General features: G+C 39.3%; 4 protein-coding genes across 4 annotated transcripts in view; all 4 read right to left on the reverse strand.

The window, feature by feature from the left end:
• Positions 1-6582, reverse strand: part of oxsr1b (oxidative stress responsive kinase 1b) — a 39413-nt gene extending 32831 nt beyond the window's left edge. The window contains exon 1 of the mRNA XM_067577679.1: positions 6056-6582. Coding sequence (XP_067433780.1) covers positions 6056-6125 — 70 coding nt within the window. The 5' untranslated portion in view covers positions 6126-6582. The remainder of the gene's footprint in view (positions 1-6055) is intronic.
• Positions 6583-7143: 561 nt separating this feature from the next.
• Positions 7144-11222, reverse strand: myd88 (MYD88 innate immune signal transduction adaptor). The gene is made up of 5 exons (XM_067578489.1): positions 10738-11222; positions 9927-10052; positions 8636-8813; positions 8024-8115; positions 7144-7909 (listed from the first exon to the last, which is right to left on the reverse strand). The coding sequence occupies exons 1-5, from the start codon at positions 11045-11047 to the stop codon at positions 7755-7757; spliced, it is 861 nt and encodes a 286-aa protein (XP_067434590.1). The 5' UTR covers positions 11048-11222; the 3' UTR covers positions 7144-7754.
• Positions 11223-11618: 396 nt separating this feature from the next.
• cry-dash (cryptochrome DASH) lies at positions 11619-18074 on the reverse strand. Its single transcript, XM_067578488.1, has 14 exons — positions 17892-18074; positions 15831-16003; positions 15359-15452; positions 15125-15255; positions 14884-15032; positions 14340-14428; positions 14152-14225; positions 13949-14038; positions 13540-13619; positions 13395-13454; positions 13108-13265; positions 12761-12880; positions 12381-12557; positions 11619-12181 (listed from the first exon to the last, which is right to left on the reverse strand). The coding sequence occupies exons 1-14, from the start codon at positions 17952-17954 to the stop codon at positions 12074-12076; spliced, it is 1566 nt and encodes a 521-aa protein (XP_067434589.1). The 5' UTR covers positions 17955-18074; the 3' UTR covers positions 11619-12073.
• A 1548-nt stretch (positions 18075-19622) lies between these two features.
• map3k22 (mitogen-activated protein kinase kinase kinase 22) overlaps positions 19623-22557 on the reverse strand; it is a 40861-nt gene continuing 37926 nt past the window's right edge. The window contains exon 18 of the mRNA XM_067578486.1: positions 19623-21898. Within this exon, the coding sequence (XP_067434587.1) occupies positions 21670-21898 (229 nt within the window). The 3' untranslated portion in view covers positions 19623-21669. The remainder of the gene's footprint in view (positions 21899-22557) is intronic.

Below are 22557 nucleotides of genomic sequence, written 5' to 3' on the forward strand. Positions count from 1 at the left end.
CATGCCCAAATATTAACAAAGTGCTCATTGTTTAGAGTTTTCATTGAGCCAGCACTGTATGGAGGTTTTAAAAAAAGGTGGGAGGCCGTATTAAAGAAAAAAAAAAAAAACAGTTCCCTGATTTTAATTAAAAAGTAAAGCTGTCCCTCAAGACGTGACCACTTTTTATTTAACTGTTTTCATTCTAGATAATTATGACTTCAGGGTATATGAGAAAAGCAGAGAATAATACAGGATGAAGCCATTCAACGCGACATTAAGCAGAAACGCTTGCTCTCCAATAATCCACTGACATTGACAATGACAGATTGACAGTTAGGTTCGCTTTAATCATCGCAAATATATCTGAACGTCTTCGAACAGCTGCGGTGGGTGCCATCTATCGACAAGTAATCGCGGATTGCTCTGCCATTGCTCAAAACCAAGGGGCTGAACATGCTGTAAATATATCCTCCAGCCCCCCCCACCACCACCACCGTCACCACCACCTCCACCTCCACCAATACCAAACAAACCCCTGGAGGTGAGCCAGTGATGGGGAGCTCACTCAGCCTGGGCTGGACCACAGGGAGCCAGTTGCCCTGTACACAGTGGAGTGTAAATTCCTCCACACAAACAAACAGCCAGTCGTCAGGGGTGGCTGGACAAGATGGAGAGCATGTGTGCTTGGTGTGTAGAGAGGATGGAAAAAGGAGGAGATTGTTGGGTTTGCAGCAGGGAAGGTCAAAGGGCACCGAGGCTCTCTGAGCCATTTAGACCAACAGAAGCCCAATCTAGCTGCCAGTTGGGACTTTGAGTTAATATAGACCTGATACTCTTTTTGATATTTGCCACTTCCAAGCTGAGCACAAGGTTATCCAGCTGAGCATTCACGTCTCGTACCGTTTATATCCAGTTACATGTTTATTCAATATTTCATGAGGCCTTTGAGGTTCTAAGCAAAGCTGCATATCAGGTAATTACTCTATGATGTACACAGAGTAATAAAACAGACTTTACTATAAGGCATTACAGACACAAGTCGTACAAAATGGTACAAAATAAAATACACCGCACATGTCACGTCTCCTCACAGCGACTCTCACTGACATCATCACTATCCTTACCATCAGAATGTGAGGAAGCACACAAAAGAGCAAATGAGAGGCACTGCAGTAGTGCCAGGGCTTTCAGAAACTCAGGCCAACATCTAATCTAATAAACCGTCTGGCACAGACATAAAGGCTGCATATCAAGCAGTAGGTGGTTTTTTTTCCTTCTTTCTTTTGTAAATTAATTAATGAACGAACAGATTATGGATAAAATAGGACTCGGCTTTTTTACAAATACAAATTAAAAAACTACTTCCAAAGTTCTTGTGTCTATATCGTTTATTTCCAGTTGCACAGAAAAAAAAAATTGATTTAGCTTGTTTTGAAAGTGGATGGCTAAATTAAATCTATATATTAAGTTACCACATTAGGCAAAATCAAATGAAGATGATCCAGCTGCCAGCTGAAGATGTGGCGCGTTGACGTGGCCGACAGAGTTATGTAAGCTTTTTGGTTTGGTGATTTCCATTTTGTTTCCATGTGTAATTTCTTTTTGTGTTTTATTTCATTTTTCATAGTGTTGTTAACATTTTGAGATGACTGTAATTACAAAAAGCCTGGATATAAATATCACTTAAGTAAGTGCAGTTTATGGAGATGTTCTTTTTTCCTTGTTTTTTTTTTCCTTCTGATATAAACTCAGACATCTAAAGAAAACATCTACAAACCTAAGAAAGCTTTTTCTCAGTAGATATACCACAGATCATTCCTTTCTGTTTCCAGTAATTAACATCTATAATTATCCCGCTAATTAGTCAAAAACTAGTACTGACCCCTAATTCTTTTTTCCCTAATGTGGCTGAGTTTAACACATACCAAGGTCTCCAGTTACTGTCTCAATTTAAATTTCATTCTTTAAGTTAAGCTTCACTCCATAATTTCAGTTTAGATAATTAGGTTTTTGTTAGAATGTAAAATCCTTCTTCATATTTAGTTTTAATTAAACGTGCAGCAATCTGTTAAATCGCTAGATGTAAAAGGATACGTCCTCTCTAGACAATGAAAAAAAGTTGCAGGCAGTGTGAAAAAAAAAAACCTTTCTGAGGGAGAAAACATTGACAAAACAATGATGATCTTTGGAAAAGCAGCCAATGTTTTCTGTAAGCATGTTTCCTCAAAACAAATCAGCTGACATTGAACGCTTTATGGCCATCATACTACAACTTGCAATGTGTGAACGCGACATGCAAGAGTAGAGCTTTATCGTCATGACGGACTTAACTGTTTAAGCCTCCATACTCTTGTGAGGGCTTGCCATTATTCATTAGGCTACCATGTTTGCTCTTTTGGGAGTCGACATCCGAGCGCAGAATGTTTGCATTCCTCCTATTCTAGTGCATCTCTCTGAAGTCTAATAAATAAGCATGATAGCAAAACATTGAGGAGTATAATAAACAGAATAATAGGCTCCCTTCAGACAAAGCAGCCACATTATGCTTATTAAAGCTGTTTAAAGACCATGAAAATACCAAGAGGCCATTTTAATATCAAGGTTTCATTAAAGAGTCATTATGGACTGTTACTCATGAGATACAGACTCTGAATAAAATGATACCTCACATTATGGGGCCATCATTTCCCTGATGAAAAGGTGAAAATATTGGTCAAAAAGGGCTCAGTAAGGTCGAGACAGAACATTCATTGTTCTAGTTCATTAAGCGCAAAAGGTACATTGTGCCTGTACAATAATATCTTATCAGATTAGCTTGGCCTTGAATTAGCTTCTTAATGGTCAGTACATGGGGGCTGTGTCAATGCCCCTCTTCATTAGTCGTGACCAGCGGTGTGGCAGCAGCTTGTCTTTCCTGCCCTCGCCAGGACAGTTTTCTGCCTGACGTCAGCCATTTTTTTAATTACATTTCCTCCGCATACCTGGCTGACATTCCACACATTATTCAAAAGGTACAATGAGAGATGTCACACATGACTTGCAATCGCATGAGCGGACACGGCCTCCCCTGTGTGCACTCACTCCTCCAATATCTGGAGATGAATTAACGTGGCTGAAACCTTGAAGTGAACATTAATTGAGAGAAATGTGAGGCAGAGGGTTGCGTGCTGTTGTGGTAAGTTCCCTTGAACCCAATCATTAGTTTTCGAAAAACCATCGGAGGGACAGGACATGCAACAGGGAGGAAACATGGTTGCCGGTGGATACAAACAGTGGGAGCAGAAAGTTTCCGATACAGTTTTGCCAACACGAATGACCCAAAGTCTGATCCGGAGTGAGAGTGCAAGCTGTACTTTTTTTTCCTGTGGGTTTAAGTATGATCCAGTGCTCACTGAGGTGAAAAGAGTGGATATGAACCATGTAATAACAAGTCATTTTTCCATGGAGAGGGTACCAAAACAATAGCTCTGCTGGGCATGCTGGGTGTGCAGGGCCATCCTCAGAACACCCATTTCCAGCTGAGCAGCAGAGCTGTAGGCAGCCTTGCTCAGCCATTATACAGTACCCCTTCCTGCCTGCATTATTGACTGGTGGCTACCTGTTGATGCCTCACGTAATGATCAAGAGACACACAACTGACCTGGCACTGTAATCAGCAAAATATCTAAATTAAAACATCTATTTATATAAACTTTCAAATACACACTGCAGCCTGTAATACTTTGGTACTTGTATTTACACGCCCTCTCCTCAAATACACACCCCAAAACACCACAAGAGCCCACTCCTAACTGATGGTGCCCACACTACAAACTTTAAAACTTAAGCCATTTGTTTGGGAATTCAAAATACTGAGGCTTCTATCTCGTACCTTTTGTCACGTTAAATTCCTACAGTGTTAAGAGTGGCGGCATGTTGAAGGAAACCCTGAGGGAAAATGTCAAGATGGTAACTTGAGTAAAAGAGGGGTTTCAATTCAATGTAATCCCCCAGTCTCCACAACAAGAACAGGAAGAGTTCATCAGTGTGCTTGTGTATAGTTTTTCCTTATCTTGACCTTAACAAGATCCTTAATAAGACATGGAAAGCTGACATTGATTTTAACAAACCACTGATCTAATAGTAGACCTAAAAGAGGAAATTGTGCCAACTGAGACCATTTGACTTTTAAAAAGCTGTGTTGGTAGTAGAGTAATCAAGCAATGACTGTCTGAGCGGAGAGAGAGAGAGAGAGCTCAACGGGACTGTTGGCAAGGTTTAATATGAACAGAAACAGATGCCAAACAGGAGGAGTCTCCTTGTTTAACTTGTGTTCACAGGGAAACCGAGGACACAGATTCACACAAAGGGTTCTGCTAATTTAGATGATGTACAATGTCGACCAACTCTTTCACACTCAAGGACCACAAATAATTTATAAAACAAGGAGGAGAAACTAGGCTAACTGCACAATTCATTTCCGAAGATAAGTCGATAATCATCATCAATCACTTGTCTCAACTCTAAGTTAAGTAAGTACGCATACATGCTGCGGTCCGACCCTGAAATAGCCATACCAGTTTCAAACCGATGTTGACAATTTGAGTGACACATAACGTAGGAAAATGCCACAGAACTGGTTTCTATACAAGAGGGGCTTTATCTCAGTGAGCTAAAATTGTAGGGCGTTATCTTGTGTGGTGCCCCAGTTCAAATTTTCCAAGAAATTTAAGGGGAAATGTAGAAATGGGTTAAATTCAACTCTTTGAAAAATATACAAAAAGGTTAATTTAGGGCCTGCAGAATGGGCCCTCTATAAACACACAGATTCCCCCTACAGGAAGCATGCAGCGCTTGGGTAAAGTAAACCAGAGGCACAAACTAAGTGATTTAGGAGGACAATACTTTGCTTATATGTTACACACTCCTTCTTATTCTCCTTCTGCCTCTTCACAAAGTCAGCCAAAGGTAGGACAGGGTCAGCTATTTGTGGGGTGGGGCATTTCATAACTTCACAAGTAAAAGCTGCCATTCCTCAGGCCGGCCAACCTGCAAAGCCATTCTCAGGACTCCTCGAGGCTTGACACTGCAGAGAAAAGGTGTCACACTGGAGTGGAAAGAGAAAATTGGGCATACATACAAAGCAACTACTTTATGAAATGGTTAAATCCCAGACTAGGTAAAACAAAGTATTACTGGTGATGTTACCCAGCAAATTGTTACATGACTTTTCCAGTTTTCTGTGAGTGACATGCTTTGATACCCCATAATACTGATTACTCCTCTACAAAGAGTTCTGCATAACTGGATTAATTCAGGCAGTAAACTGTTCAAAACAATACCCTACTCTGGGAAGGACCGTGAAGTACAATCTCTGCTCTCTGCATTGGCAACAAGAGTGTTTTCGGAAAAAGTCCTATGCTGAAGTATATGCTAATTGGAAATGGGCGTGAACACATTCAATATAAATTTAAGATGTTTTATGTACGATTACGTTATGAGGCTGACATTTTTCTTTGAGGTTAACAACGCAATAATGTGTCTTTCCTATATAAAAAGGGATGAATTTGTGAATATGTTATTTATAATGTCAATTCTACTGTGTAGGATGGATTCTGTCTTAACTACACACACTGATATACTACATATTAACGATGTAGTTCATATTTATGTAAAATTATACATAGCATTCCCTCTAGTTAGAGCATATTAATGCAATTATTGAACTAGCTGGTCACACGGATAACCAACCGGTCAATAAAAGCGGTTCATTTCCAGCAAATAGTCTGTAACGTTATAACGCTCGGTTACTACTTCGGCATAGCCCCGGCGGACGGAGTAGTCGCTCTCCCTTGAAACATTCCACTGACTCCAAGTCACAACACCGCCCGGCTAGGATAGCCTGGTTACCACACGCGATGAACTCAACCCTTGCTCAAAAAAAAGAAGATGCCTTCTGCTCATTTTTATACTTCAAAGCCGTTAGGGCTTATGCTAGCGGTATTAAACCCCCCCTTTTAGTGAGCAAACGGCCAGCAATTCACAGACTGTCGGTTAACAAATACGTTAAGCTAACAAGCTACGGATCACATACCAATCACCTCGTGTAGCTCATAATCATCTTTGTTGATGGACCACGGTTGGGAGCTCAGGTCCTCCGACATGGCTGAGGAGTCTGTTGAGGCCGTACTATCTGTAAAAAAGGTGGTGAATCCAAGGACTGTGCGTAAAAAGATGTCAAAGTAGTCCAAACAGCACCAACAAGGGCGACACTTCCCCTTCTTTGCGAATCCTGCAGCACTCCTGTCATTCCCAAAGTTTGACACTAGCCTAGCAGCCCCGCCCACCGCATTCCTACTGAGCAAATGTGGACCTTCCCAGCGGACATGTTGGGTGTGACACGTTAGACCGCACTGCTCTGTTGTCAGTAACGACGGAAATACACTGGTTGGTTTACAGCTACCGTTTAAAGGCAATGCGAGACATAGACCGAGACAGAAGCTAAACCGTTAGTCTCCAAACACTTTTACCTATAGCTCAAGGTATTTATACATAATGTCGACATATTTTAAATACTACAAAGATTGTTTAAATGTTGAAAAGGACATGCACAAATTAGCTTATGTTCCGCCACACTTTTCATGGCCGGCTGTGGTTGTGTATATGTCTCTTTACCCTTTACCAAGTCTTTCAGGTATTACATTCCTGTCATGCAGAGGAAAAAACATGTTTCTTTCGCTAAGATTAGCATGTCCTACTCTAATAACTCCCAAGTCTTTCCTAACCTAAACAATTTGATTGATAGAGCACGTGAAGGCGTTAAACAGCCTTTGAAGTGCTACCTGCGAGGCTGAAATCAGGGCATAAAAACAGTACGAATCAAGCCGTATGAAAAGGGGGCGTAATTCTCCAGGAACATCCTGTCCTGTGATTGGACAGCACCACGTTCTCTGATTTGTGATTGGGTGCTAACATGTTAACTGCAAAATGTAAATGTTCCCTCTTCACAGCATTCAGTAACGCCACCACTGGTGGTGAACGGAATAACATGTGGGATTTGCACAATCACGACACTTGCTGGAGAATTACTGCGCTTTCATGACTACATACGCTTTTTAAATAAAAGAAAGCTGCCAGTAAATGCTGCATTAAACTTATTTATAGCATATTTCACTCAGACCATTTAATAAAAGGAAGAATAAATTCACGTTTTATTAAACAGGCATAAAAAAAGAGCACATACAAAAATAGAGAATCAAATGTGAGGATATCATAGTAACAGAGAAAGTGAGAGAGGCAGATGTCAACAATCAGTAAAACTGAGCTTTCGAAAGTATCACAATATCTCTTCCTCTTAAACTTTTATCTCATCTAGAAGTTGTTTCAAAAGAGGAAGTGGCCCGTGCAAAAGCTTTTTACAGAGCATTTAATACATGCTGAATCACAAGATACCAATGTCGTTCAATAAATACAATACAACATAGGGTATTCTTGAAATTTGATTGGCATAATAACAGCTGTGTGCAGTGTTTGCAATTTGAGTTTCATGATGATAATATTCAGAAATCACTGTCATTTTCAAAGGAAATTCATACAGTATAGTAGCACTCAAACACTGCTTGCTTCTACTAACAAATACACAGAGTGAATGAGAACTACATTCAGAAACCAGTAGGATGAAGATCACGAAGAAATAGCACAAAGTTGAACCTGTGATGTTTGGGCATTGCCTGACACATTTTGATGGAATAATAAGGCAACTTTTAACTCCATGATTTTAAGGAGGTCCATGATTATGGCAGTGAAAGAGCTTTGGCCAGCCGTGCCCAGAACCAGGCCTGCGTGCAAGGCCGGGTGTAGTCGCATTTGGTGAGGAAGCGTAAGATGCTGGGGAACGGTTTTGTCATTGACTTGTACACCACTGGGATAAGCCGTTTACTTCGAGCTCCTGTAATGGCAAAAAGGGATGACAGGTTAGTTACAAACTAGGAAACATGTACACGCAAACATATGTCAGAAAAAGAAAGATAGAGCTGTTTATCGTAAGAATGATTTAACTTACCAGGACAGAGGCTGAGAGCAAACTTGGTCTGAAAGTCACAGGCATCACTGTCAAGGTATTCATCTGAGATCACAACCACCATCCTCTTGCACCTGCACAGAGGGTCACATATGGTATATTGAATTGTGGTAAAGTGAGGGAGATTTTCACAGAAAACTTGCTCTGTGGTTTCTTGCTCTGTGTAAAATGAAACTAATAAGGTGGGTATAGCTTCCTGCAATTACTTCTTTTTATCAGTGAACTTTCCATTAAGACATCCACTAAGACTAATGATACACCCACAGACATTAAAATATATTTGGGTGTGATATTAAAAAGAACTGGTCCACGTCAGACTTGATGACTGTGCAAGCAGAAGTCTATGTTGCATCAGAAATATGTCAAAATGCAAAGTTGTATTGCATGCAATCAATACTTAAAAAGCACAGAAATCAAACATTTTACATATGATATACTGGCTCCATATCATTGCTTTGGCTGCCATGTTGTGTTGAGTTTAAGCATCAGACTTGGCTAGATGTTATCAGTGTCTTCTTAGAAAAATTGTCTGTATAAAGTAAAGAACAAATCAACATAACATAGCAACATTGTTATCATATGTTTGTTTCCCACCTCCTCTCAATGAGTTCACTTGTGATGGTCCAAACACAGGAGCCTGGGAGGACATTTCTGTCAAACACACACAGTTTCAGCTTGTACTCCGTCTGTTCCAACTCCTTGATCATCTCATGGACAAACTCAATGTCGCTCTCGCAGTAGCAGATGAAGGCATCAAACAGTTCAGGAGCACCTGGATCCAATTCAGTTCCAGTTAAATTCAATAATAGAACTTTGTTTAGTCTTACAAGGACAGTACTGCACAACAGCTTGCAAGTCGGGACAAGTACATATAATAAACTAGGAAAAAATAGTATTCCACTGAAATGAAATGTATTCCACAGAAGTACAACATAAGCATAATAAGGAAACCAAAAGACTGTGCAGGTTGCTGCAAACACGAGTGAGAAAAACTTGAGATGACCTGTCAGATTAGTGGACAAGTTGGGCTTTTACTGTGCGATACTTTACCACAGATAAATAGATATCTCCAGTTTGACTTGTGCAAACATACTGGCTTTTAAACTGCATTACAAAGTCACACTTTCATTTTTTTTAAAATACCAAACTAGTGTTATTATTATTATTTTTACTATTTTTAATTAACATGCATTTATGCATACTCATAATCTGCTCTCTTGGTGTTGAATAGACAACAGCTGTGCACACACACACACACATATAAATCATGCAGAACAAGCTGGAAGCAACTTTTAGCTATATAATAATTAATATAAATAATTTGTAACATTCACATTATTTTATCCTATTTATTCCATTTCAACAGCTCAAAGTGTCGTCTGACGTTGCTACAAAGTTTAATTTCATATTAATTCTGACCAAAATTACAGAATATATTCTGGATTTGGAAGGACTGGGTAACCTGCAAGCAGTACCCCTCTTTCTTTCGTAACAATGTCGTAAACCTTGTTAAAAGAAGCAAAGGGCATTTTTAACAGCAGACATTTTGACTTGTCATAGTAGGAATAGTACAGGTGCAGCTAGTAACATTAGCAATGGCTCTGTTCTAATCAAGTGTCCCAGAAAGCTGTGACAGTGTGACAGAGAGCAAGCACGTACAACACGAGGACCCTGAAACCGAAGCAGCTAAATGGAACTCAGCCGTAATTAATGTGATTATCTGCACCTGTGAAGTGTCTTCAGTTAAAGAGGCCTATGATGAATTGACTTGGGCTGACCCATGTGCTTCTGCTGTGATGTAATTATACCAGCATTACCTTGTATTTCTTATTCAGTATCTTTAAAAAAAAACAAAAAAACTACTAGTGTTGTCTAGCATACTGACCTTCAGGGTCATCCTCCAGGGTGATACCGGTGGGACGAGAGACACAGCTGTCCACCTCATGAACCTGAACTGGGGGCTCAGCCTTCCTCTTCTTCTGTTGCTCCCAATACCTCCTGACATCTTCATCTGATGCAACAAAAAATATTACATACACATCACACAAGGATAAGTAAGTCTGCACACAATGAGCTTGTGGACAAGTTATAGCATGTGGATGATGAAAATGATAGGAGACAAAATCCACAGCATGTCACAATCATTTTGTGCAAAAATGCATTTGAAAGTTGATCTGAAGCTGATATGAGGCTTCAGCAGTCTGAGTTAGTCATATCAAGCGGATATCTGACACATTTACAGTATTTTTAGCATCAGATTCCCTCTTTGTGTTTCCCTGTTGAGCACGTTGAAAGATATCTACTTGAATTGGCTCATTTGAACGACTGATGCTTCAGATTAGCTTCAGATAAACTTTTAAATACATTTTTGCACAGATGGAGGACTCCCCCATCATTTACATTGTAAGTACATTATGAAGGGATCTAATGGTCAGTATGCACAGGAGGAATGATTGCAGCAATAAAAACCTGTTTCCATGTTCATTTGGGCACCTGACTGTTGTTTTCAGACAGATTTAAAAAAAACTTTGAACCTATGCTTTAATAATACATCAATAATGACTTAACTTCCGTTATCTGTGAATCATTTCCTGATGCACATGAACAGGATGGGCGACGAAAACAAGCCTCGTTTCGTAACTGGTCGGTGTTCATTATTTATATACCCAAACAAACTCCAAACTACTTGAACGCACCTATCAAAGGACGGAGATCTTCCACGATGTCCTTTCTCTCCACCTCCTTTAGGATTGACAACAACTTTCCCACCGTCGCATCTGAAGACCGAGCCTTCCAGTCCTCCAGAACCTTCATGGTGGCGTTATTTGAAGATTCGTAGTTTTTGATCTCCAAATAAGAGAAGCCCATGACCTCTGCAACAGCCATCCAGTCCGCGGCCACTGTGTTTCTGGGGTTCAGATAAAGTCCCAACTTTTTCCTAAAACTCACATTGAGCGCAATGAGAGGAGTCGACCACATGTCACCTTCTGAATCGGCGTCAGACATTTTCGAAAGTTTCCAGAAACTTCCTTGGAGCGATCAGGCTTTTTTTTTTAGTTAAATCACAAAAAAAGGAGACATAGTAACAGACGACGTCGTTTAAAATAGCAAGTTACAATAGTGTCCACAGTCTACCTGAGAACACGGAAGTGATGTCAAATGATGTTTACTGCCCACAGCGTCACCCGTGGGAGGAGAAGTTTACAGGTCCACCTCCTGAAAACACTGGACAGAAAGTTCTCCAATTACATGACTTCCTCTTAATATTCTGTCTGTCTGTCGTCATGGCATTGGTGACCAGAAACGAAACAACACCTTTTCATAGCCTAGTGATTTAGCAAATGTGGGCAGCAGTAGGAAAATGTTGGTAAAAAGGTAGAGATGGTTGTTGAGCTGTTTCTGTTGCCTTTTCTCTTCTGCATTCATAACTGCTCCATGTGGCATTTCTCTCCCGCCCCTCCTTTGATAATATAGAATAAACAGCAAAAAAAATAAATAAACAGCAGTCAAGATTCAAATTTACACTGAGAAAATGTAATTTACTGCATTTCGTAACAAAATCAATGAGCAAAAACTCTCCCATTTTGCAATTTTATTTCGTAACTGCCGCAGTTAGGCAAACCTTGAAATTGAATCAAGTAAAAACAGCTGTATATCCAAACAGACATAAGAAAATTGCAAGAAAAACAAATCTGCACAAAAAAATCTTCACAAGAAAGATCATTCTAACTAATTTGCTGGTGTGGAAACAAACCCACAGTGTGGCTTCCACAATTGCAGCAATATAACAGGAAATGTAGTGGCGCATTCAGGAAAGGAGCTTTATGAGACCTAATTTCTAGAGAAACGATGGCATAATCTAGAGACGTCTCATGAAGTTCAACTGTTGATGCAAAAGTAGGAACATGCCAACCACTCCTCAAACCATCGTCTGACAACTTTCCCCAATCAACACATTTCTGTCCAGGTTTGTATCATTGGAGCTTCCATCCTCGGTGTTATATCCATGTGTTAGTTTTGTTTTGAGGTAGATCACAGATTTTTGCTTCTAGAGAAATAGAAATCTATGCCTCTGTCACGATGCTGTTTGGGAGTGTGAGATGGGCCTTTTTTTCCTCTCGGGGAAGGTCCTGTACCACTCTGTGAAAAAAAATAAAAAATCCTGACATTAACCTTCAATTCATCTCATGAACAAAAGAAAAACATTTGTTAGCTCTGACTGTGGTGGTATAAAAGAAGACTGTGAGGTTTCATACAGTGCAGAATTACAATTGGAGTTCCTGTGTGGGATAAAAGCACACCATCATACTATCCACTTCCCTTTTCTCTGAAAACCCACCGGTTTCTTGTTCCCGTGTCTGCTCCATTCAGGCGCTATGATGATAGGGGTGGGGTATGTTTCGCCGAGGGACACTTGAGCATGTGACAGCGCGGCAGAGCTGAGGGTCCAGGGTGTGTGAACATCAGATCCCCTGATTTTCTGCAGCTCTGGAAGCCACTGTCGCACATAGTCACCCTATGGCAGACAGCAATAACAAATAACTCAATGAACAAAATTGAAACTTTCTATTTATAACGGTTTCATCACTCATGTGACAGCAAAGCCCTCACCTGCACAGACTGTGACTCAGATATTTCATGTTGTAGTACAAACAATGGCATGCTCCACACTAATTTCAAAGAGAAGTGAAACTAACAATTCACGCTGCACAAACTTACATTGTTATCATAATCAAGGCCTTGCTTAATCATGTTGAACTTCCTGTTCTCTCTGGGGTCATTTCCTATACCAGCGCTGTAGAGCCAGTTGCCATAGTTGCTGCACACATCATGATCAACCTTTGGAAGAAAATTTAAAAAAAAAATGGTAGAAAGACAAACTTGTGAGTATCATCATTTATAGATAAAATAGGGCTGATGTGCTAAGTTCAGGACTTTAAAAACATGTTATTCTGCAATTTCAGTGATGAAACAGCATCTTAAAATATATATATAAATACATATAATATAAATATATATATCACTTTTCAAAACTTCCAGACTGACTTAAAACCTTGACAACTCACTAGAAGGTACTCAAACCACTCAGCTCCCATCCTCCAGTCCAGGCCCAGGTCCTTTGTGAGGAAGCTGGCGACATTTTGCCGCCCCCTGTTGGACATGAAGCCTGTCATTGCCAACTCTCTCATGTTGGCATCCACGAAGGGCACTCCTGTGCGTCCCTCTGTGATCACAAATGATATACATACATTCAGCAACATACACATATAGTGCACATTCACTTTTAATGCACATCTTAAAAGACACAGATTGATTTTTAATAAAGAATATCTGTGAACAAAATGGTGCAAACCTTTCCATGCATCGAAAAGCTTCATGTCCGTTTTCCATGGCACAGATTTGTCTTGAAGTCCTGATGTAGAAACACCATGATATAAGCTTTACATTCATTTATTGTGTGTAAAGAAAATAAGTTGAAAACTTCAGCTCATTCTTACCTTCGATCTGAAACAGTCTGTCCCCATACTTGACAGCCACAAATTTGAAATAATCCCTCCACAAGAGTTCAAAAATAACCCTGCAAGAAAGCAGTGAAGATCTTCAGAAAATAAAGACAAATTTACATATATCTGTGACTGAATAGCTTCATATTATCAACTACACAGACAGCACCAGAACCTGGTGAGCTTTCAGTTCAGATTTTTATTGTCCCACAAGAGAATTTTTTTTGGCAGCAAGGCAGCGTAAAAACACAAAAACATGAAACCTAATGCAATAAAAATACAATTAAACAATTGAAGACCTTAATAGTTGGATGAAAGTTTGTGCTTTTGTACCTACCTCACTGATATGGTACTATTTTACAGAATCTATTGTTTTGTATCTCTTTTCTGTGTTCAGACTCACCAATATGTGCTTTGATTAGCTGTCCGCTCCCTCTCGTACTGCTGGATCTGATGATAAATATACCTGGGTGAAATGCAACCCATGGCCAGCCTGCAGAATGCCAGAGCAGCATCATTAGACATGTATTCAGAGATACAACTTACAGAGAACATGATTCACTGATAAGCATTCAGCAGTAGAGGAAATGATACAATAACACTCACCAAGGTGCAAATTTAGTGGAATAGTCTACACCGATCAAGCCGTTACGTGTTTCCTTGTAAGTTGCAACTGCATCCTATGGAAAACAGAAAACATATCTTAAGTACACCGACATAGTAGACGGTATGTGAGATTTTTGCTTCTTTATGAACAGCAACTAGTGTCCATGTGAAAGGGAAGTTGTACTCACAGTGTCCCAGAAGTAGTGTTTCACTCTGCCTAAAGCCTGACTTTCCCCACCAGCACAGGGAAAAGCTGAGCGAGGATCAGCCACAGGCTCTATGAGAATATAACAGGAAAAGTATTTTAGCATCAGACTCTTTAATACATGTTACACAACCCCTGATGTACATTAAGACACACATAAACATAGAAGCTTAATCATGTTCATGGATATAAAACCAGTCTGCTGGCTCAGTGGCACTTAATAAGGAAGTCTGTGCTCAGCAGTTTGCCTATTGAATTCTGAAAACAGCAGCAGAATGGATTAACTTAATAGAGGCATGCTACTGCATAAAATGAGCAATTATATGCCAGCAATATGTAAAGCCATTTACACAAAAGTCAATTAAATAAGCTCATAAAACAAATTTACACAGATTTGTGCTGGTGATAGAAATGCAGACAAAGTTTGATCATTTTTGCAATTTCACAGAAAAAGAAAGAGAACGTGCACAAGATACTATATGAATCAAACCGTTCAGATTGAGCAGATAAGACATTCAGGCATTCACCTGTCTGTTGCAGGTCCTCTGCGGTAGGAATGGCTCCTTCCTCCAGTCCTGAGGGGAGAGGTTTTAGCTGCTCGGGGGTTGGGAACACAGGCCGCACCCTGCTCTGAGTCTCCACTGCCTTCCTGAACTGAGTGTACACATCAGGCAGCCTAACAAGCATAATGAAAGGTTTCAAATCATTTCTAGCACTTCTTAACCAATATCGCTCATAAAACCTTTGTCTGTGGCGTTGTCCTCTCACCTGGATATGTGGTGAAACGGGAGATCATCTCTGTGGTACAGTGTCGTCCCCCAGCAGCTGTGAACTTTGACCTTCATCTGTGCACAGACATCCTTTACTTTTTTCTCCACATTCAGTTCCTCTGAAGTTACCTGGAACATGATCACATGATGGATCAGCTGTGTCAAAATCACTGGAAAGTGTAAAAAAAAAGTGGTCATAATTAACGCTATAAAGAGAAGAGACTAAAAGTACCTCTTCCTGGAAAGCCACAGTGCTGACAGAGCCCAGTTGCTTGATGAGGTCGGCTACTACGTCCTCTGGCTTACCCCGTCTCACTACAAGGTTACTGTGACACACACAAACATACAAAGTAAGCTCCAGTTAACACCATGCCAGGCAAGCTGCATCCTGGGTAGAGGGATAGCTACTTCCCCCTGGCTGACCAGACTTAGTTATGGGAACAGTGTGTGCAGCAGACATGCTAATGTAAACATGACATCCTATAAGCCCAGGTGTGTCCTGGTCCTGTTACATCTGCATCAATAAAACCTCAGAGAGCTGAGGAAAAAGGTCTGCATCAACATTATACATAAGTTCATGGTCATCTTTATACCTGCTACGACAACGACAGACCTGAAGAGCAAATGTAAAAGTAAAGCAGTAGAGGATACATGAATTACGAGCATGTACAGGAGGATCAGTCAGTGAACAACAGTTAATTTACCTGCCCTTGTTGCGCAGTGTGTTTCTGAGATCTCTGATACTGTCCAGTAAGAAGCGCAGGCGGAAAGGTCCCGTCTTTGGCAGGTTGTAGTTGTAAGTTCCTACATAATGTCTGGGGTCGAAGCAGTACAGCGGGACTATGTGCTCTGCATTTCTTTGAGCCCAGTAGAAAAGCTGTGTGTGAACAGACCAGTGAGTATATGGTTCATGCTGAATTGAATCTCTTGGACAAACACATTCGTGTAAAATAGTACTTTTAATTATGGAACTGCAAATATGGTATTGATTAAACAAAACTAATTAATGACAACAGAAATTTATCACAAAGGGACACTGAAAACATTTTCCTTTAACACAGAATCTCCTAAAAAATATGTTGCGATTGTCCAAGTGTGTCCAGCTGAAAACACATTATAACAAATGTCAATTTTATTTGGAAAAATTCGGTCTTGTAGTCTAACCAGAAGTTGTACATGTTGACAAGTTTGATGTCACTATCATACAGGATGACTAAATGCATGTAACACTCAACTACTTATCATTTTTTTTGGCAAATTCCATATACATAAAAACTTTCTAGTAAAGTTTAAAGTCTCCCTCCACTCAAAGATATGTTTTTCTTCTTGTTGTTTCAACAGTTGGATGTTTGAGCTTCACTGTGCAGAATGATGTGTGTGCAGAGTTTGACACTAGAAGGCTGTTTTCACATTAATCTGTAGAAAGTGGAAAGTTTCTCTTTGCTCACTGAAAATCCAATTTTAAGAGGTGATAGAGGGGCCCACAAGCAGGATTTGTGACTTCACAAACAGTTTGGAAGCCGGTCCAGTATTCAATTTACACAAGTGTGATGTGGAAACTTGACACAGTGCACAAACACTGAGTGAAGTAGGAGACATCTTGTGTCCAACAGTTAAACTTCAGATATGAAATATATTTACATATTCATATATCCTGGAAGTTTTAATGAGGGAGAAGGATTAGATGCCATTTTAAGCATTTTAACAAGATAATTGAACTTTTTTTTAATGGAAAAACCACATCAGACTCAAATTATGATTCAAAGACGGATATTTTGTATATATCTTAAAACATGTCTGGAGGGAATCTTTAAAAAAAAACAACTTAAAATTAATAATTTGACTAATATTACTTGAATATTAATCTGTACCCTTTTATTTACTTTTTCTCCTCCTGTGTATTGTTTTGTTTGTATTGAATGTAAAAAGCTTCTTACACAATCCTTTAACTGAATGTTTTTATTTTATTATTATTATTATTATTATTATTATTATATCATAATTGAATTCCCTTGCACTTTGTTTATTTGACAGTTTTCAATAAAGTTGGGTTAAAAAAGGAATGTAACAGTAAATTTTAATTTAATTTAAATCGAATTAAATGACAGAGTGGGGATAGAGTGCAAGTCAAGAAAAGTATTTTGACACATGATGTGTGATGTTTTTGCGGTGAAATTAAATATTTAAATTAAAATTTATGAAATGAAATTAAACTATTATAAAATTAAAAACCAGGCTTGTATTATCGAGGTTTGGGCCGGAAGTGTTGTTGGTCATGCCGCTGGTGGAACAAAAGCAGCTTGATATCGGTGGTCGTGTCTAGATGGTTACCCTAAATTTGCGAAAATCTCGCGAGACTTGTACGCGTTGTTTCTTCATTGTGCACGTTGTACAAAATAATTATGTTTTATGGTGTGACAACGCTGTGGTTAAGGTCTGGTTAGGTTTCGGCACAAAAAGCACTGAGTTACGTTTATGAAAAGATCGTGGCTTGGGTTGAAATGATAATTCTCGCGAGATCTTTTGCGGCGAATCGCGGGTCTGGGGTTACCATGTACACACTACCGGGTAAACATACATAACATGTTCAAAACGTTCTCGTAATGACTTTATTACAGCTAATGCAAAACTTAAGCGTATAACTTCAGTGAACGTATTTACTTTTAAGTAAATTATGTGCTCTAAAGTTTAAAGTTAGCGTCAAATAGCAGGTTTGACGCTAGGTTTTATAAGATCACTGGACTCGCGATACATTCTTATCTTACCTCATTGTCGTGGATTCGCAGGTCGTTTCTCAGCAAACATATGATCGTACGGGGGGTAGACATACTTGTCGTTTCCCAAAAAGCAGCAGCAGTTGTATCAGAAACAGATAAAACACCTCTCCGTCTCAGAGAGCTTGGTCCCCGGTCTGTCTGTCTGCTCTGCTCTGTGTTGACTGTCAGTCACGTTTTCACACACGCTGTTACAAAACATCAGGTTTTATAAGGTGGTTTTCTAACAGCCTGAAGCTTACCTAAAGTCACTTCCACCGTGTTTTTAATCACGGGCCCATAAATAAATGTATTTCAAAAATTACTTACAAAAAAGTCAAATAAAGTTCGAATTCAATATAATTAAATGAGTTAATTAAATCATTAATTATTTTTATTTTATTTGATTATAATTGTTCACAGGGATTAGCATACAAATAATTGAGATGAAGCAAAAACAAGAAGGAAAAGTTACCTTACGCATACCGACTGGGGAATGGTCATATCTCACAGGTGATTTATTCTATCATTCCAATTTTTCATGACTTGTCAAACAATTTGTTCCTAATGACTTCCTATCATTGTTTTCTGTTTCTGTCTTAATTAGTGCTTAAAAAAAAAAAAAAAAAAACTAATGTACTGGGGTCTTGGGGGACCCTGATCGAAAGCATCCAATTCCACCTATGCAGTCTTAATAGATGGAACTATTTATTGAGTACATGTTTGTCATGGGTCCCAATTTAATGTATCACACACTATCAGGGGATTAAGGCACTTTGTCAGTCATTTTGAAGGCTTTTTGGAAAGACTGTCTTGGGGTAAAAGCTGCAATTTGTATTGAAGAAAAGTATATATTTATGTTTTACACAATATGTAAATTAACTAACTCCTAAAATAATAATAATAATCTGTTTTGTTTTTCAGATGACATTAATTACATAACTAATGTTTTGACAAGAAAGAAGTTAACATTTTGCTATGTTTGTTTCTTACAGTGGTTTATTCTTGGAGTTCCCAGGAAGCCCAGTCAATAGTTCCTGTGTGTTAAATATATCGGTGGGATGACGGTTAAAGTTTCATAATGATGTAAAAATTATAAATAGCAACCCTAAATATTTTCTTGAAAGAAGAAGCATAAATGTTGATTTTAAAGAAGTTTTGTTTGGGGCAGGAAATTCAAAGACTGTGATATTGTGTACATTGTAAACCTGCTCTTGATATTTGGGAACTATAATATTCACACCAGCTGGTTCTCAAATCAAAAACCAAACTCCAATGTATTCATTCAATTTAGAAACCCTGAAACTTGCATTTTTTTATTGCCTTGCAGTCTGATCTGCAAGGCAATAAAATCTGTAACTATATGTGAAAAATTGTCTCTCATATGAGCTAAACCCTGGAGCAACACTTTCTTTTATTTCTACCTTTTGTAACATTTCCATCACACAGCTGTTATCCTGTTTTCTCTGTATCCTTGTTGTAAATTCAGATTTGTCAATAAATTAACTGAAAATATCTGTAGGCTATTTTTTCCCCCACATTTTTCCTTTTTTTTTTAAAGTGACAATCATATTAAATGCATGTTTTCCCCAATTAGCATTACTTGACAGTATCAGGGTTTTTAAAACAAAAATCTATCATATAAATAAACAAAATCAACTTAAATGAAACGGCACCAACTCATCATGGCATAGTCCAGGACAATTTCATCACACAATAACACAATGAAATCACACAGGAAAATAGTCTTAGACCTTTGATTTATTAAGTTAAATATACAAAAGATCGATGACTTGATACATTTCATGTTTCAAGGCTTTGTCATTAAGACAAAACAAATTCTGTCCCACTCGAAAGCCTTCCAGCCTTTTCATACTGCCTATCAGCTCTCAAAGAGACAATCATACATACTTCTGTCTAAATCACAGTACAATCTACTGTATAACGTAGCTATTTCATCAAATAGATTTGTATATAATGTAAAGAAATTTCATACAAAAAGTGCAGAACAATATGTATTTACAGTATAATCTTTTTTTTTCCATATAAAAAGAACTTCAGCAAATCCTGCGCGTGCTCGCTACAGAACAGCTGCTCACCTCATTAAGAAGCCTTCCGCTTTGGCAGTGAACATTTGTGTTAACAAGCAGATTCAGGTAAGGCACTGACAAGGGTCAAAAAAAAAAACAGATTTGATCATTCCTGTTCCAAGTGCCAATGTCTTACAGCACCTCCGTTCATCAATCTCCCCAGGTTTCCCCACACGTATCATCTCCACTTTAGCATGAATGAATGAAGCATTTTGGCTCCATCTTTCCAACTTGACCGTGTTTTTTTTTTTTGGCGTCTGACATTTTCATCTCACGTGACGTTACACAGAGCGAGGTGTGCTGTCGAGTGGTCATCGAGTGAACCGTTCATTTCATATAAAGTGTGGAAAGCAAAGTAAAGGCAATGGTGTGATTTAATTCATATTACAACACAAATGAATGTGTAAAGAGACGCTTCCTTCAATGTAATTTCTCGTAATGCTTCTCATAGCAACACAATGTCATGTCAATGCATCGGATTTGGTCTGTGCAGTCTACTGTGCACAAAGCTGCCATAACATAGAAAAGGCTATAGGGTTCTGAGGTGACAAAAAAAAAATCCAACATGACTAATAATACTGTACATGAACTTAGCCTGAATGTATTGAAAGTTTGTCTTGGCAGCTTTTTCATTCAGCCTCTTTTTTTTTTTTCTCTTTAAATTCTCTTTGGCCACTTCTGAATGGAACAAGGCTCACTGCATGGGAAGCTGGAATGGATGTCACAGACTCCAACAGTAGTGTTGGTATTGCTTAATAGACATTAACATTGCACACTATAATGCAAAAGTTTGGTTCTTTTTTTTCTTGACATTGGAACAAACTAAACAATTCTCCTTATCAAATCATATAAAAGGCATCAAATAGAAAAATATCTCCTCAGTTGATTATCTTGCATGTTGGAAATGTCTCAATGCATGATATCAAAAGTGCAACGTTGACAATCCTTCTAAATGGGGTTGTGAGTGCTATGAAAGTAGGGTAACCCTCTAAGATGCTAAAAAAAAAGACATTCTTGCTTACAAACTCTTATTGTAAGGCGTTGACGAAAATACATTTAAGTGACGGTAGAAAGTCATCTTCTAAGACGATGATCTTTGTATGTGTTATTGTCTGTCATATAAAAATAGTCTACCATCTTGATTTCACTCATCGCTAACTTAGGCTGATGAGTGACTTACAGTACTATCAGGATGTGATCGATGTCACCACTCAATCACGATTACGCAGTGTCCGGCCAATCCTAGACACTATTCTGCGGCAGTAGATGAGTGTAAAGTGAGACCCAGAAAGCTTGAAACATCACTGCTCTCTCTAACTCGGGCCTTTTTTTTTTTTTTCCTCCGCTTGGGAAAGGACAGCAGTCTCTAGCGTGTGAGACTGCTAAGTGCTTTCTTGTCAGTCCCCTCCTGAGGGAGCACACTGCGATGCCTTGGAGGACTCTGGAGGTCTGACAGCAGTCAACCTGGCCTCTCAGTGAATAATCCGGGTTGAGCTAGTTGGTGAGCGATGCAGGGGTTGCTTCGGTCCTGACAAGGCAGACACTGGTGATAGATGACAGGGCAGGAAGTCGGAGTGGTGCTGAGCCCTGGAGCCTGGTGACTTGGGGGGCCCTGGGGACGGGGCGGGCCGGAGAGGAGGGGAGGCGCCGGGGCCAGAGGAGGCCTCGCAGGCAGGGAAGGGGAGGGGGATCCGCAGGCCTCAGAAGCTGCCCTGGACGAACGGGTGGCTGAGCAGAAAGTCCGCAGTGGGCCGCCACTTCTCCTCCACGAACACCTGCCGCAGGAAGTCCCTGCACGTGTCAGACACGCCGTCGGGAAGCAAGGGCTTTGTAGGCTGGGTAGCGATCTTGAAAATGGCTGCCATGGCTTCGTACTCAGCCCAAGGAGGTTTCTGGGTCAGCATCTCCACAACAGTACAGGCAACACTCCTGAAGACAAACGACATACAGTCAAGTTGATTGATTGTCAGAACACAGAGATTCATCATATTGGCATCAAATATTAGTTTACACATAGTTTAATGGGTTGTCATGTTCATGTGTATTCATGTTTATATTATTTATAGAACTTAGTGGTGCTTGAAACTTTAACACCTTATATAGTGCGATCAATGGCCACAAAAATGAAAGTTAATCCTTTACCAGACCTTTTTTGGAAGTTTTATCACATTGTCATTGTCAAAATATTTTTAAGGTTTTTGGGGTTTTACAACAGGGTATTTTTTGCTGAAGATGATCACGATGACATTAAAGGCGAGACTCTAATCTATTCATGTACCTTTACATAGTACTAGATGTCCGTACATCTTGCCAATGTCCAAAGTGTGAAAGTGTGGGTGGTAAAAGGTCACACTTATTTTAAAACTGTCAAAAAAAGTGAGCAGTACACACTTCCCAAATGTATTGAAGTGTTTCTGTGTTGGATTGTATTCTATTAGAGAAGTGGTTATGTTGTTATATTCACTCCTGTATTAAAAGTATTTCTGTTTTGTTATAAAAAAAAATGTGAGTTAGTATTCATGTTACTTTCCAGAAATAAACATATAATTCACATATAATTTTATAACTCTAACTTTCTACAGAGATAA

This window comes from Thunnus thynnus, chromosome 21, assembly GCF_963924715.1.
Source record: "Thunnus thynnus chromosome 21, fThuThy2.1, whole genome shotgun sequence".
Lineage (NCBI taxonomy): Eukaryota > Metazoa > Chordata > Actinopteri > Scombriformes > Scombridae > Thunnus > Thunnus thynnus.

Coding starts and splice junctions, on each gene's coding strand:
- myd88 (XM_067578489.1), bottom strand. CDS start 11,047: ATGTCTGACGCCGATTCAGAAGGTGACATGTGGTCGACTCCTCTCATT. Junction 8,116..8,635: donor AGTGAACTCATTGAGAGGAG/GTGGGAAACAAA, acceptor CCCTCTGTGCAG/GTGCAAGAGGATGGTGGTTG. Junction 7,910..8,023: donor TGCTCTCAGCCTCTGTCCTG/GTAAGTTAAATC, acceptor TTGCCATTACAG/GAGCTCGAAGTAAACGGCTT.
- cry-dash (XM_067578488.1), bottom strand. CDS start 17,954: ATGTCTACCCCCCGTACGATCATATGTTTGCTGAGAAACGACCTGCGA. Junction 15,453..15,830: donor ACACTGCGCAACAAGGGCAG/GTAAATTAACTG, acceptor TGTGTGTCACAG/TAACCTTGTAGTGAGACGGG. Junction 13,266..13,394: donor GCTTTTCGATGCATGGAAAG/GTTTGCACCATT, acceptor TTGTGATCACAG/AGGGACGCACAGGAGTGCCC.